The sequence below is a fragment of the Meles meles genome, chromosome 2, assembly GCF_922984935.1.
Source record: "Meles meles chromosome 2, mMelMel3.1 paternal haplotype, whole genome shotgun sequence".
NCBI classification, from domain to species: domain Eukaryota; kingdom Metazoa; phylum Chordata; class Mammalia; order Carnivora; family Mustelidae; genus Meles; species Meles meles.
The window spans coordinates 65773007-65789308 of NC_060067.1; the positions used below are offsets into that span (position 1 = coordinate 65773007).

General features: G+C 50.3%; 1 protein-coding gene across 1 annotated transcript; it reads left to right on the forward strand.

Annotated features, from left to right (window-relative positions):
• The first annotated feature begins 13968 nt into the window (after nucleotides 1–13968).
• Nucleotides 13969–15912, forward strand: LOC123930227 (putative MORF4 family-associated protein 1-like protein UPP). Its single transcript, XM_045986545.1, has 2 exons — nucleotides 13969–14508; nucleotides 15245–15912. Exon 1 carries the CDS (start codon nucleotides 14146–14148, stop codon nucleotides 14491–14493), a length of 348 nt encoding a protein of 115 aa, XP_045842501.1. The 5' UTR covers nucleotides 13969–14145; the 3' UTR covers nucleotides 14494–14508; nucleotides 15245–15912.
• The last annotated feature ends 390 nt before the right edge of the window (nucleotides 15913–16302 follow it).

The window sequence follows — 16302 nt, forward strand, 5'->3', positions numbered from 1 at the left end:
TAAAAGCTCAAAAATATTATGCAAAGTGAAAAAAGCCATACACAAAAGGCCACGTACCATAAGATTCCTTTCTTTAAAAAAATTTTTAGGGGCACGTGAGCTGCTCAGTCAGTGGGCATCTGCCTTCAGGTGGGGTCAAGGTCCCGGTGTGCTGGGATCCAGTCCCACGGGCTCCCTGCTCAGCAGGGGCCCTGCTTCTCCCTCTCCCTCTGCCACTCCCCCTGCTTGTGCTCATGCTCTCTCACTCTCTCTCTGTCAGATAAATAAAAAAATCTTTAGAAAAAATTTTTAAAAATAAAATAATTTTTAAGATTTTAATAATCTCTACACCCAACATGGGGTTCAAACTCGCAACCCTGAGGTCAAGAGTTGCATGGTCTACTGGGGCACCTGAGTGGCTCATTCAATTGAACATTCGACTCTTGATTTTGACTCAGGTTGTGATCTCGGGGCTGTGAGATGGAGCCCCAGGTTGGGCCCTAGGCTCTGTGCAGCATCTGCTTGGGATTTTCTTTCCCTCTGCCTCTTCCCTCACTTGTGTGTGCCTGAGATTGCACACACAAAAGCTCTCTCTCTCTAAAATAAATAAAATCTTTAGGGGCGCCTGGGTGGCTCAGTGGGTTAAGCCGCTGCCTTCAGCTCAGGTCATGATCTCAGGGTCCTGGGATTGAGTCCCGCATCAGGCTCTCTGCTCAGCAGCGAGCCTGCTTCCCTCTCTCTCTCTCTCTCTCTCTCTGCCTGCCTCTCTATCTACTTGTGAGCTCTCTCTGTCAAATAAATAAATAAAATCTTTAAAAAAAAATAAATAAATAAATAAAATCTTAAAAAAAAAAAAAAAAGAGTTGCATGCTCTACTGGCTGAGCCAGCCAGGTGTCCATGATCCCTTTTATAGGATGTTATAGACTGAACTGTGTCCCCCAAATTCATACATGGAAGTCCTAACCCCCAAGATGACTGCATTTGGAACAGGGCCTTTGTCTCAGTCTGTTGTAGCTGTCGCAACAAAATGCCACAGACTTTGGTAGCTTATAAGCAACAGTAGATCACAGTTCACGGATTTGGAATAATCTAAAGGTAAATCATCAGCATTAGTGGTAGAGTTTAGCAGTTTTCTGGAAACAAAATTGGCTGGAAGTCCAAGATCATGGCACAAGCATGGCTGAACTCTGGTGAGGGCTCTCTTCCTGGCTCCTAGCAGGTGATTTCTCGCTGAGCTCTCACACGGCGCAAGGTGAAGGCAGATGTGTCAGGAAGCTCTATAGGGTCTCTTTTGTAAGATCATTAATCCCATTCAGAGGGGTCTACCCCATGACCTAAGCCCTTCCAAAGGCCCACCTCCTAACACCAACACACTGGGCATTAGGATTTCAACATAAGAATTTGGCAAGGGGAGGACGCCACAACATTTAGATCATAGTAACCTTTAAAGGAGTAATCATTAAATGAGGTCATTCGGATGGAATTCTAATCCAATATAACTGAGAACCTTAAAAAGAGGAAGAGACACTAGGATTGCTCATGAGCAAAGAAAAGACATCTTTTTGGGAGCCACTGTGCCTACCACCTCTCCATAAAGGTCTTGGCGCCCAACCCCACTACGTCCAGGTGGGGACACCAACGCCCAGAGAGCCATTTGCAGGCTGCTACCTGATTGGCCCCGAGTCTCCCAGCAAGCATGTTATGAAGCTAGGATCCAAATCCCAGATCCAATCCCAGCACTTTGCCCTCAACCACCAGATACACGGTCTAGTACCACCACCACCACTTGCTCCTGCCTCGTGCTTGTATCAGTTCTACAAGGGGTCTTCACGCCTGTTTTCCCAGTTAATCGTTTCAAAAGCCCTGACAGGTATTCAGAAGTGAGACTACCGGCTCCATTTGATCCCCCGATAAGCCCAGTCCCAAATCTGCGGTACTTGCGCAGGAAGGACCCCCGAGCTTTCTTGTCTGTCCGGGACCACAGGCCTAGAACATAAAGTTATCTAATTCTCTCCCCCAAATAGCACGGTAAAGCAAAGAAACTAAAGACCTGCTGGGCGGCAGGCTGGGGGTAGAAATGTGAGGGCAAAGGGAGGGAAGAAACTGATGCAGCCCTGGGTTTCCTGGTGTGGAGAGACCACTTCTACAAGTCTGGGTTCAAAGCCGCCCTGAGAACCGACCCCAGGGCCTCCGCAGAGAGAAGCCAAGACCTGGAAAAAACGTGCACACCCGAGCGCGCACCAACCCAAATACCGGGCGCGAGCGCCCCGTGCGCCCCTCGGGCCTCCCACAGGGGCGTGGCCGTAAAGGGATTCGGGGCTGTCGCGAAAGGGGCTGCAAAGCAACAGAGCACTATTGCACGGCTGGGAGGCCATCTTGAATGGGACTTGAGCTCTGTTAAGGGGAGAAGTTTTGTAAAGTTTTATTAAAAGTACGCAAAACTCCTACGCCGTTGCTCGTCAGGGAGGCGCTCCCGCCGAGCTCGGCCCCGCGCCCAGGGCTCGCGGACGGCCGGACGCGGACGCGCGGCAGGGCGCCCCCACCCGCTTCAGGCCCCGCGCACGCTACCGCTGCCGCCCGTCGGGACGTCGCTGCCCTCGAGCGCGAGCACGTGCGCGCGCACTGGCGAGCCGGCCGGAAGGTGCGGGAGGTCTAGAGCCTGCGGGGCGAGTTGCAGAGCGAGGTTCGCGTCTTCGCGGAGCTCCGCCGGCCGGCGCTACCGGTGCGGGGGTGGGGGGGTGGTCCTCGAGGGGCGGGAGAAGAGGGTCATTGCACACAGGGTCGCGCTCTTTGGTTGGTGACGAGAGGAGAAGGGATTTGGTTTTCTCTAAAAATGAAACTTACAGGTTAGTGGTAGAAAAGCAAGAGGTGTACAGCTGCCATTGGTTAGGGAATTGAACCGAAGAAAACACGAAGCTATCAAGCAGAATATGGGGGAGCAGAGCAGAATTTTAAAGTGTGAAACAGAAGGCCATTATTGACCATTTCTAAATTTTGCCAGCAGTTTGGAGCGTTGCACTTGACCCTTTCTGCCGTACGTGGCGTTCTGCATGCACAACTGGCCCTTTATACTCAGGACGACGGATTCCCACAGGTGTGAAAGATAAAGCTGGGCACTACCTGAAGCTGTAAGGATGGATCTTATTGAGTTATAACTATTGTAATAGTGCAAAGAATTCAGCGTGAACTGAACTCAACTCCCCCGAAACGAAGGGCAGCAGACTAAAAGCTTGGGAGTGCTAGGGAAAAGGCACTAAAGGGTTAAAAGGGGGGTTTGGTCCAGGTGACTGAACTATTGAGATTTGCTCATTGGAGCATATCCAGAGTAGCAAACGTCTGTCCTTGTGACAGGAGCACGGGTACAAGTTGGACCAGACACCAACCCAAGTGAGACCCTGTCCTGCACAGACCAAGAGTGAGAGGCCAGAGAGATGATGGCCTTCAGGTCCTTGAGAAGACAGTGTTGCGTAGAAAATTTACATTTCAGAGGGCAAAGAGAAGATTTGTAAGTGCAAGCTTTCTAAAGTAGCTGCTCTAACAGGGGTCTCAAGTGCTTCTCTGCCTATCACTAGGTTTTGGTTGGAACAAACAGTGAATTTTCCCAGCAACTTTGAGCTTTACCCCTTCTGGCTCTTTAATGGGGCTGGGTGAACTAGGGGGCTGGGATTGTTCTGGGGACACAGCCTTAAGATGCTGGAACCTGGGGCACCTGAGTGGCTTAGTCATTGGACATCTGCCTTTGGCTCAGGTCTTAATCCCAGTGTCCTGGGATGGAGCCCCACATCGGGCTTCCTGCTCAGCTGGGAGTCTACTTCTCCTTCTCCAGCTCCCCAGTGCTTGTGTTCCCTCTCTCGCTATCTCTCTCTCATAAATAAATAAAATAAGTAAATAAAAATTTTTTTAAAAGATGTTGAAAGCCATGCTAGAGTTTGGTCAGGTCGCTGAGCGCCAGGGTTTGGACAGAGTGGGCCAGAGTTCTATAATTCTCATGGGTAACACCTTAAAAATAAATTTCTCCCAATTGTCCAATAGGTTCACTATCACTCTCGTTGACTGGTCGGCTGACACCCTGGAAAAGCTGAAACCTGAGAGCCTCTTATTTTCACCTTGGACATATACCACTAAATCTGCAATGTACTCTATGTGGTGACCACTGTAGGGATAACAGATTGACAAATGTATTCTGTTCTGGAAGGAACTTTTACTTGGAAAAGACTCTTGAGGCAATTTGAGACTATAGATTGATGAGGTGGTCATATTTTTTATTCTTGGAATTTCTCAGTATTTTTAAATTTGGCTGTTACTGTGCATTTTACTGTCTCCCATGTGACCTAATCAATCCTGGAAACTCTGGGCCAAGCAATACACTGTCAGTTGTCCAAGAGTGGAGTTGCTGAAGGATCCCGCCTGCTTCATGGGAAGTTGCCACTAGAAGAGGACAGTTTGGAACTCGTCGTTTCTCTGGGGGACAAAGAAGCTTCCTTCTGAAGTTAAATCGCATTATTTGGCACACATACTGTGAACTCTTGGGAGAGTTTATACAACCTGGTGAGATCTGATTTGACTTGAAACCTGGAACATGGTTGTGTTCTTTTATTTCATTTGTGGTTTAATTTAAGGGTCAGCATTACTGACCACTGTCCCCAGTGCATTTCCACCACTCTGAGGCCTAGAAGTAGAGGAATCTGCCCTGATGGTCTGGGGAAAGAACCACGGACCTAAAGTGAACAGGTACATCATCATCATGAGTCATCAGTTGTCTGGTTACACTCATTTGAATAGCACAACCCACAGGGATTCAAGGTTAAAACACGACATGTAAGGGGGCGCCTGGGTAGCTCAGTGGGTTAGGCCTCTGCCTTCAGCTCAGGTCATGATCTCAGGGTCCTGGGATTGAGCCCCGCATCGGGCTCTCTGCTCAGCAGGGAGCCTGCTTCCCCCTCTCTCTCTGCCTGCCTCTGCCTACTCATGATCTCTCTGTCAAATAAATAAATAAATAAATAAATCTTTAAAAAAAAAACAACACGACATGTAGGGCCGTCTCAGTGCCTCAGTTGGTTAAGTGTCTGCCTTGAGCTCAGGTCATGATCTCAGGGCCCTGGGATAGAGTCCCGCATTAGGCTCCCTGCTCAGGGGGGAGCCTGCTTCTCCCTCTGCCTGCCACTCCCCTGCTTGTGCTCCCTCTCCCTCTCTCCCTCCCTCCCTCCTTCACTTTCAGTCTCTGATGAATAGAAAGAAAGGACACACAAATATGTCACAAGGTAATATGTTCTGTGAATAAAAAAATTAGACGGTGTGGTAGGTGTGTGAAGTCCAGGACAGTGGTGGACGGCGGGGACAGAACTGAATCTCAGGTCCACAGCTAAGTGACTGTGACCTTTTGCAAGTCTCTTCCGGTGTCGGCACGTCATCTATAAGATGTATTCCCATAGTAACTGCCTCATAGACTCTTTAGCGAGTTACATGACCTAAGTGTGTAAACCACTCGCAACAGAGAACAAATACATAATAATAACTGTGCCTGATTCTGAAATCCCAAGTACACACTGTTACTGCAAATGAAGTGTGAAAAAAAAAGGGACTCACCCATGACTTTGAGGTTTTCAACCTTGAGAACATGACTATAAGTGCCGTGGCATTAGGAAGCATTGCGGAGCATGTCCACCGTGCAGGGGTGCAGACGTGGAAGGCTATCAGACAGAGGCCCCTTGAACTGAGCTCTTAGAGGAGGGTGAGACTCTCCCAAGGCAGAGGAGAGAGGAAGTGCTGCTCTGGGCATAGGGGACAGCATGAGAAAAGGCCAGAGGTTCAGAACCAGTATGGTAAGTTTCTGCCATGGGGACTGGTGTGGTAGGTTGGCTCATAAACCATGAACTACAGAGACTTGTTCTTTGTAGTGGCTAATTCTGTGTGTCCCATTCCCCATTTTACTCTCCTTTGTCCCTAAAATTGTTTGATGAAAAAGTTACGTGAGCATAAAAATGGGAGGATTTTAGGTAGGAAAGTAGTATATTTCCTGTGTAGCCTTTGAGGTAGCAGCTTGCCATGGCTGCTTCTACGAGACCAGGGATCAGCAAGCTTTCTGTTAAAGGCCAGGTGACATAGGCCTTAGGATTTTAGGCCCTGTGGTCTCTGTCCTAACTACTCAATTCTGCACTATAGCTCAAAAACAACCCTAGAGATTCCTAAACAAATAGGCCTGGCTGTGTTTTCAGTAAAACTATTAAGAATGAGGGGTGCCTGGGTGGCTCAGTGGATTAAGCCACTGCCTTCGGCTCAGGTCATGATCTCAGGGTCCTGGGATCGAGCCCCGCATCGGGCTCTCTGCTCTGCAGGGAGACTGCTTCCTCCTCTCTCTCTGCCTGCCTCTCTGCCTACTTGTGATCTCTCTCTCTCTGTCAAATAAATAAATAAAATCTTAAAAAAAAAAGATTAAAAAAAAAACTATTAAGAATGAGTGGAGATGGGCTACACTGGGGCATGGGATGGGTATCAGTCTGAGTTATGAAGGACCACAGATTCCATCTTGGACATGGTCTCTTTGTCTTATCCTGGGGGGAGCTAGCGCCATGTGGTGAGGCCCATACTGTAGGGGAGTGAGGCCAAGCAACAACCAGGAGTCATCTTAGGAGCAATCACCCACCCCCTCCCATGGGCCAAGAGAGATCGAAGGAACCCAGCCAACACCCTGACTACAACCTCATGAGAGCTCTCAACCAGATCCCCAGGAGCTCTAACATGACAAATGTTTATGGTTTCAAGCTTCTACGTGCTGTGCAAATTTGTTATGCAGCAAGGGATCTCTAGGAAAAGTTTGATAGTCCTCTAGGGCGTCCCACAGTTGGGGTAGAGGACCAAGCTTTGTACCTCTTCAAGGATCACTCACTGAATGCAGGTGCCCCTGGAGAAGCATCGTGACATTGAGGGAGGCAGCGTCTTCTGCTGAGGCAGCATCTGAAGATGCGAACCAGTCTGGGCTGTCTCCAGGAAACTCTTACAGCAGCTGGGATCATAAGATCTCCATTCCTGAAGGGGGATCCGAGCCATGAGTCCCACCCCTCCCAACTTCCCTGGGCTCTAGATCTCCCTGGTCAAGCTCACCAGGGTTTGCAGATGCCTCCAGTGCAAAGGCTAACTTGGATGTTCGCATTCCCTGAGTCACCTGCCGTTTCTTTTCCATTTGACCTCTAAGGAGTCCACTTTGTTTTCCAGTTCAACCGTGCATTTAAACTGATCTTTATTTTAAAAATTTATTTGGGGGCCAGTACCTGAGTGGCTCAGCTCGTTGGGCATCCAACTCCTGATTTCAGCTCAGGTCATGATCTTAGGGTCATGGGATTGTTCCCTGCATCAGTCTTTGCACTGGGTGTGGAGCCTGCTTAGGATTCTCCCTCTCCCTCTCTCTCTGCATCTCCAACCCACCCCTCAAAAAAATAAAATTATTTGGGGGCACCTGGGTGGCTCAGTCAGTTAAGTGTCTGACCCTTGGTTTCAGCTCAGGTCATGATCTCAGGGTCGTGCAATCAAGCCCTGCATCAGGCTCCCCATTCAGCGTGGAGTCTGCTTGAGATTCTCCCTTTCTCTACCCTCCCTCTAGTGGTCTCTCTCTACAATAAATAAAATCTTTTTTAAAAATAATAAAATAACTTATTTAGTGTTATAAAATTTTTTAAGGGGGAGAGTGTTTTAGAAAACCAAGTCAGTGAGTCCCACTAAAATGTAAACTTTGTGGGTGTGGGAACTTTGCTTTGTTTGCTGCTTTATCTCCAGAGATTAGAATATTTGTTGGGCTAATAACCTGTTTTACTGCCCAGAGAGGAAGAGCAAACCTTTTGAAACAGGCCCTAAAAGGTCTGAGGTCCTATGATTTATTATAAGCCCACATCCCATTGGTAGAAAAAGGACACTCTTCAGTCTTTCATGGCCCCTTTCCATTCCTTGGGCCCTAGAAATCCATCAAAATGGTGAGGGAGGCAGTAGTAAATAGAACAGACCAGAGGAGGAGGGAATGTCTTGCCCTTAAGCTCCTTCCAGGGGGTGAGATGGATGACAAGCAAGTACATCTACACTATGTTGTCAGGTTGTACTGGCTACTCTGATGAGAAGTCAAGCAAGGTCAGAGGTTTGAGCTGCTTTAGGTTGGAGAAGGGGCAGAACTGAATGATGTGAGGACCAAGCCAAACAGACTATTGAAAGGAGACATGTGATTTGTACTTTGGGGGTCCTGCAGACTCCAGGGTGGAGAGAGTGGCTGGGCGAGCAGGAGGATTTTGTGGGGAGAGAACCCACTGAGGCCCTGAGAAACCCGACACCAGTTCCCAGCAGATATGAGGGTCACAGGGAGGAAGAGCTGGGAGAGGGTACTGTTGGACTGCCTGCGGGCAGCAGGGAAAGGGATCCATCACTGCTTGTTCTAGCCTGGTGGTGGTACAGGTCCCTGAGAAGGGGAGAATGCACGTAGGAAATCTGCTTCCTGCCCTTGACCCACCAAAGCCTTCCATAGCCAACCGACCCTGGGTGCTCTGGCCTCTGCCCTGTCTGATCACCTCCTGCCTTTCCTGGAGTTTTCTACAGTCACACAAGGGCCTTGTGTTGCTTGTTGAGGGCTTCAGTCCTTGCCCAAGAGACTCCAGTGCAGCCAAGAGGTGCAACCAAGTCCAGCTTGAAGGGGGTAAGAAGTGGAAATGGTGCACACGTATAACTCCTGAAAAATGGGGATGGACAGGCACAGGTTCAAGAGACGGTCTTCTTTTTCTAAGCTGGGTGACATGAGGTTGTGCCCTGTGCTAGGGAGGCCCCGCATGCAGAGCATGGTGCTCTCAGGCCATGGGAAGCATGGCCAGCCCCGAGTCCTTCCCTGGGCTCACTGCTCCAAAGCCTCCCTCCATCCTTCATGGAACCAAGGGGGTTTTTGGCCTCTGGTAACAGATCAGCAGCATGGGATTCCCCACAAATTCTTACCTCCTGAGGTTTCTCAAGCCAGTGAGCAGGAAGGTACAGCACTGGCGTCCCACTCCTGTATCCTTTCCCTGGGTCTGTCGGCAGCCCAAATCCCCCCCAGCTCCCCTCCTCACCCAGAGTCCTGAGCCCCTGTGCCAGGCCACCTCCACACTGGCTGAGGGGCGCCTGCTGAGGCCTGTCTTAGGATGCAGTGCCCCCCACTCCATACACTTGGCTCTGCTACCCTCTAGGCTCCCTGTGTCTTCTTGCCAGTCCTTCGTGGGATGCCCCCTTCCCTTCTCCTGGATCAATCCAGCTTTTCTGTGAGATTCGTGATGGAATGATACAGGTTTACACACCACTGTTCTTATGAACCCCTTCCCCAGTATTTCCTGGGACGATGACCCAAAACACAGATGAGAACAGACTCCCAGCTTTCTGGTTGCATTAGCCATTTGCCATTTTCCTGCTTTCTGCTCTCACAGCAGGTTCGGTGAGCTTTTGCAGGGCGGGCTCTCCCATCCACAGAGCCTTCATCACAGTGCAGAATTCCCAGGCACTTGGTTTAGCTCCAGGCCTGAAAGGCACTGCTCAGTTACTCCTGTGGGTTAACCAGTGGGTGGATAAGTGCAGCCCATCTCTGGAGCGACAGCCTTGCTGTCTGTGGACCACCCAGAGGCCCTGGGGTGCTGGCGCATCTTGTCTTCACCGAGTCTGTCCCAGGTGGGCACAAGGATTCCGTTCTCTGTTGGTCATTCCTGCTTGTGGCCACCTTGCTTCCTTGATCCTTCTGCCACCCCGCCCCCACTCTTCCTTCAGCACCAGCACCACTCTCCTTGAACCCTAGGAAATGTGAGCTCCTTCACAATGTCTTAACAAAGTCATCCTCCTCCACCCAAAGTGGGGGACAATGGGAAGCTGAGGGGATAAGAAAATCTCTTCTGTAACAAAACTCTTTAATATAGTGAATGAACATGAAGAGAAAAAGGGAGCCTCAGTAAGACCTGTAGAACAGAGGTGCCATCACTCCAGATTAGCTTTTTTAATAAAGATTTATTTCTTTAGATATAGAATGTGGGAGGGGAGGGGCAGAGGGAGAGGGAGACTCTCCAGCAGACTCCATGCTGAGCACAGAGCCTGATGGGGGGGTCGATCTCACCACCTGAGATCATGGCCTGAGCCGAAACCAAGAGTTAGACACTTAACTGACTGAGCCACCCAGAAGCCCGCTCCCCCACTTTTTTTTTAATAATCCAGATTTGCTTGAGACACCTGGATGGCTCAGTTGGTTGGATGACTGCCTTCGGCTCAGGTCATGATCCCGGAGTCCCAGGATCGAGTCCCGCATCGGGCTCCCAGCTCCACCGGGAATCTTCTTCTCTCTGACCTTCTCCTCGCTCATGCTCTCTCTCACTGTCTCTCTTTCAAATAAATAAATAAATAAAATCTTTTAAAAAGTATAATCCAGATTTGCTTGAAAAGAAGTCATGGGCATTTAAAAGACTCCCAGATGGAGGCATTTATGTCCCAAGGCTATGGAAAGAAGTGGCTTCCCCAATTACACTGTGCTTCTGTTTGAGGTCACACACCATGATGTATGACTTTTGAGTTACATTGGTGGCAGGTCACCAGCAAATTAGGCAGAGGGAAACCAAGGCCTAATTGCCTGGGGTTCTTCAGGTTCAGCTTTCGTTGTCAGAGATTCTGTCAGAATTTTGGCTCCCATGATCTGTACATGTGGTGTTACTTCCACAAACACGTTATGTTGCAAGGCAAAAAGAACTTTGCAGATGTAATTATCCAGAGGGGTCCGGTGTAAAATCCAGTGGACCCTTCAGAGCAGAGAGCTATAGCTTCAGAGGAACTCCAAGAGAGTCAAAGCAGAAAAAGCATCCCATGCACGTTGCTGGCTTAAAGATGGGGTCAGCCCCATGTCCAGGAAACAGGATCCCAGTCCCGCAGACCCAAGCAACTGGAGTCTGCCAACAACCTGAATGAGCTTGGGAATGGTGTCTTCCCCAAGGCCTCCAGAAAGGAAGGTAGCCCAGCCTAAGTGAGCAGAGACTCTAGCCACACTGGACTTCGGTCATTAAAAGCATGAGATAAGTGGGTGGTTTGTTTTTATTTCCAAGCTGCCAAGTAGGTAATCTGCTAGACAACCACGGAAGACAATGTCAGCTTTGTGGCAGAAGGTACATCAGCCTTCACCAAACAGCAGTTTCTGGCACTCTGTTCTGATAATCTCTTGCTACATAATTGATCACTCTAAAACTGAATAGCCTGGGTAGCTCAGTGGGTTAAAGCCTCTGCCTTTGGCTTAGGTCATGAACCCAGGGTCCTGGGATCGAGCCCCGCATCAGGCTCTCTGCTCGGCGGGGAGCCTGCTTCCTCCTCTCCCTCTGCCTGCCTCTCTGTCTGCTTGTGATCTCTGTCTATCAAATAAATAAATAAAATCTTCTTTTAAAAAAACTGAATAGGTCAAGAATTTGGAAGACCCAGTTCAGCATTTGGGGCTCAGGGTCTAGTGGAATTGCTATCAGGGGTGGCTAGAGCTGGAGTGATCTCAAATGCTCCTTCACGTCACGTGTCTGGTGACTGGGCTCAGAAAACTGGAAAGTTGAGGACCTTTGGGCATCTTTGACTCTCTCTCTCTATGGTCTGTCCACTGTGGTGGCTCTGGGTAGTTGGATTTTTTGAGACCTTGGGGCTCTAAAGCTTCATGTCCCAGGAGTCACATAGCACCACCTGAGTCATCCTCTCTTAGGTGGCCACAAAGTCCTATCCAGATTCCAGGAGAGGGGACATAGATCCCTCCTCGTGATAGGGAAGGGGCAAGGTTCTGGAAGAGCTCATGGGACTAGAAATACTGTGGTGGCCATCTTCAGAGATACAGTCCGTCATCGGGCCACAACAGTTCATACACGCCCCACACCTGGGAAAACCCACACTCAGACTCTTCCTTCCTGAAGAGCCCCAAGTCTTACCGCATTGTGTCGGGAGGCCAGGGTCTTGTCATCTGGATCAGAACCAAGGACGGAAGAGGCTCCCCAGGTCAGTTCCTCGGTGCTGCTTCTCCACACACGGACCTATGAACCACTGAGATGCTCTGTCCGCCCCATACACTCCCCAGGCCCTGGTGGGACCAGCATTGTCTAGCTGCTACAGACACAACTCAAAAGAGGGGAAGAGGAAGCATATAGTAATTACCAGTCTGTAGCAGCTGCTACGACGCAGCTGGGCTGTTTCCAGTTCCTCCATCAGGGCCTAGTCTTACTGCCTGGGAACAATTCTCTGTGAATCTGGCTCCACCCTCTGGACTCTCTACCCCAACCTCTGAATTCTTTCTTCAGAAGATGTAGCTCGGGATTGCAGCTGAGTAGTTTTTCCTGACTGCTTCTTGCTTGCAGAAATTTGGGGTTCCAAGATTCCCTTTTCATTTTGTTTAGTCTCTGTCTCCCTTAATTCAAACTGATATAGTTCCTTTCGAAATACTGCTTCTTATTGATTCATAATTGATTAATATACCCATGAAAGTTATACCCACAAAACTCATTGAGATAAGCCCTTCTTTACCCCAGGATTTTAGTGATATTTGTAAGAACAGTGTTCTTTGGATTCTTAGAGATCCTGCTCTTTGCAAGAGATCTATGAGGCATGTCTTTGAGATCCTCAGCTGGCCTTTTACATATTTGAAAGGCTCTATGAGGCAACACCATAAGTCTTCCTAAGGTTTTAACGGAGCATTTCTAGTCATGCCTTTGGGTCTCATATTTAAACCATGTTTTCTTCATAGCAACGTGGACTTGATCTCTGTCCAGAGCCCTCCCTTTATGTTAGCACCATCTGCCGTCCAGAAAGGCTGGGAATGAGATGCCCAGCAAACCCAGTAAGTCCCAGCTCTTTTATACGCAACACTTGTTTCTTCCTCTTACATCCTACTACCAACAACTAGAAGAATCCAGGCGACCTTCAACACCACCTTCACATCTCCTTAACATGATTATCTAGTCCATTAGGTTTATGTTCTCTTTCCACTTTTCTGCAGGTTGCAGGTTCTCTGCTGCTGTGTAACAAAGATCCCTTTCCTCCAGAATCCTTCATGTGGTGTGATGTGGTCCACAGATGGTCATAGCAATGTGATCTTGACTGTATAATGTGCAACTTTGGGGAACATCGTTTTTGCATATGGCAGTGACATTAAAAGTAGCTGTAGTGATGGCTGATTTACATATTCTAAAATTTGTGTCTTATGCTGTGACATCCAGAAAAATAGGACACAGTTTCAAGGTGAAAATGGGATATGGAAGAAGCTTTGGATGTCCAAAGGGAATGAGTACCACTTCCTGAAGAAGATACTCCAGGCCCAAGTTTCTAAAGTTTGTTTTGTTTTCTTTTTTTAAGTAGGCTCCATGCCCAGCGTGGGGCATGAGCTCACAACCCTGAGATCACAACAGAGCCAGCCAGGCACCCCTGGCCCGAGTTTCTAAAGAAAAATACTCAGGGGTGCCTGGGTGGCTCAGTCAGTTAAAAGCGTCTGCTTTTGGCTCAGGTCGTGATCTCAGGGTCCTTGGAGGGAGACACTCACTGGACTCTGCTCAATAGGGAGTCTCCTTCTCCTCTCCCTCTGCCCCTCCCCGCATTCGTGCTTGCTTGAGAGAGAGCGCGCGCACAAGCAGGGGGAGCAGCAGGCAGAGGGAGAGGAGAAGCAGGTTCCCTGCTGAGCAAGGAAGCCTTTGTGGAAGAGCCACCGCCCGGGAGCCCAGAGCCAGCGGGGGTTGGAGGGCCGCCTGGGCGCGTCCCGAAGCCCGACGCCGAGCTCGCCACCTCGGTTCTCGCGGCACAGAGGGATGCTAGCAGGGCCCACCGAGCCGGTGACTTGTGATTCAGAACATTAAGTAGCTCGAGCAATCGGCAGTAAGCGCCAGCCAGGGAGCAAAGCGCCTCCGACACCAGCGCAGGGAAGGCGCTGTCCGCACGTACAGACGGCGCCGGGCGCAGGGCTGGCGCAGCGCGGCCGCAAGGGAGCCCCGCCGTGTCGTAAAAGGGCCGTACGTGAGCGCAGCTCTGGCGGACGGTGGGGTCCCATCTTGGACACAGTCTCTGCGGCGCGGAGTGGAGCCAACCTGTTGCTCGTCACGGCGAGCTCGGCCCACGGCTCCGCGTTCACTGCTAGTCGGCCGGCCTCTCGGAGGCGGTGACCTGGCCGCGGGCGCGGGGGCGGCGCGATGCGGCCGGCGGAAGCGGACGAGCGGCGGGAGCCCGAGCGGCCCTGTGGTCGCACCCCAAGCCCCGCGCGCCCAGACGTCGCCGCCCTCGAGCGCGAGCGCGTGCGCGCGCACCTGCGGGCCCGCCGGACACTGCTGGAGGTGGCGAGCCTGTTGGACGAGCTGCAGAGCGAGGTGGACACCTCTGCCGAGGGTGTCCCGGGCCCCGGTCGCTGCGCGGCCGGCGAGGCGGAGGAACGGGTGCTGCAGCTGTGCGAGAAGGCGGAGAGGAAGGCCGCCGAGGCCGCGCTGGTGGGGCGGAGGATCGTAGAGCTCCACCGGCAGATAGACCGCTGCGGGTGCTCCTGAAGGACGCGGGGGCGGGTACGTGCCGGGCGGCGGGGGTCGTCGGGGGGCGGCGCGCTGGACGGGAATTCGTGCCGCCCTGCCCCGTTGTGCCCCGGTGGGCGGAGGGAGAGGTGGGTGAGCAGACACAGGGTGGCGCTCTTAGGTTGGGAATTAGAAGCAAGAGGCTTGTACGTGGCTGTGGAAGGTAACAGGTGCACAAGGTGCGTGAGACAGAAGTGCTGCAGGACGGGAACCCTACATGCCGAGAGTGGAGCGTTGCCCATGATCTAGCTGCAAGCGGTAGCATTTTGCACGGGTGGTTGGGTCTGTTTGACTCCAGGATATGAGAGTCTTGGGGTTTAAATTGTGGTGGTGAATTTCCCCACTTGTACTCCAGCTTTTCGGCCGATGGACTCCGTTCCACTGGTAAAGAGGACAGACTGGAGAGGCTGAAACCAAGATCGTTTTCTCTCCCGTATTGTTATTACATTTTCACCATGTTAAATATTAAATGTCCAGTATCATTCTGGGGAGAGGATTTCAGTATTATGTGTGCGGATATGATTACGATTATTAGGTGCACTGAGTTTTGAGAAGACCGCTTTTAGGTAAATACTGTTACCTAAGGGAATAGGGCCTAGGTTGTAAGCTGTTTTGCGGTCATTTTCATTATTGTGATTTTATTCTGTTTATTTAAAGTTCCGAAGTATACTCTTGTGCTTTGCTGCTTTTTTTTTTTTTATGCTTCCTGGAATCTGGGGTTGCCTGGAAGAGGCTTGAGGTCAGAGTTCTGCAAGATAGAAGACACTGCCTGGCTGCAGCTGCTGAAAGGAGAGCCCAGACCGGCCAAGGATGTGGATGCCGCTGCTTTGGATCAGATTGAGAAGCCCCTGGGCATGGAGAGCGGTGGCGTCTGCATTTTCGGATTCTGTAGTCTGTCAGATCAAAGGAGGAGAGTTGTGTTCTTTTCATTTTTGTTTGCTTGTTTCTTTTTTTCAGAAATGTAATTTTTCTGTGGCATGTTAACTGGTGCACATCTTGTAACCTGTCTGGTGAGTAACCTAGAATAAGGGATGAGTTCTAGGTGCTGTGTGTATTGGCTGACTGTGGGGCACACTTTTTTTATGTAATCATGCATTTCAGGAGCTTCTCTGCCACAGCTGCCTGTGAAATGTGCATGGCCTGGAGGGTTTCGGGAGGGGAGCATGGGTCTGACCATGGCAGGCCCCAGAATGATAGCAGGAAGCTTCTTCCAGGCTGAGATGATATCCAGCCTTGGTCCTCACAGGTTGAGACCAGAGCTCTAGCTTTCTTTGATAAAGTTCAGTTGCCTGGATTAACAAATGCTAAAAGTCAGTTTTTAGAACTTTTGTGCAAATAACCAAAGCCATTGACTTGGCCAGGAAAAGGTGAGAGGAATAAATTCTTTTCAGAATAAAAGTTTTTCTTTGATTGTCGTTATTGTCAAATGACTGTCGAGTGGGAATGTGCTCAAAAGCCTGGAGGCCAGAGAAGGGTTTGGTCTGTAGGGACTGTAACAGGAAAGGAGAGAAGACACAGCAGGAAGGAGCCTCAGGAAAGCATTTGGGCTGGCCTCTGCCTTCAGAGCAATTCATTGAGTCACTTAACATTCACCGTGAGCATGGGCCCCTCCAGAGTCTGCTAGACACTAGGAATTTCCAGGAGAGATGATCCAGTGGGTTAAAACAGCTCTGTTAATGTAAAATCACAGTACAGCACCCCTGGTGCTGGTCTTTGGTTTGCCACATAAGCTGGGTGCCTGCGGATGGCTGGGGTGCATCGGTGGGCAAAGTGCGACACTTGGATCTG

What these genes read in the sequence shown, in the direction of transcription:
- LOC123930227 (XM_045986545.1), top strand. Translation starts at nt 14,146, where the DNA reads ATGCGGCCGGCGGAAGCGGACGAGCGGCGGGAGCCCGAGCGGCCCTGT.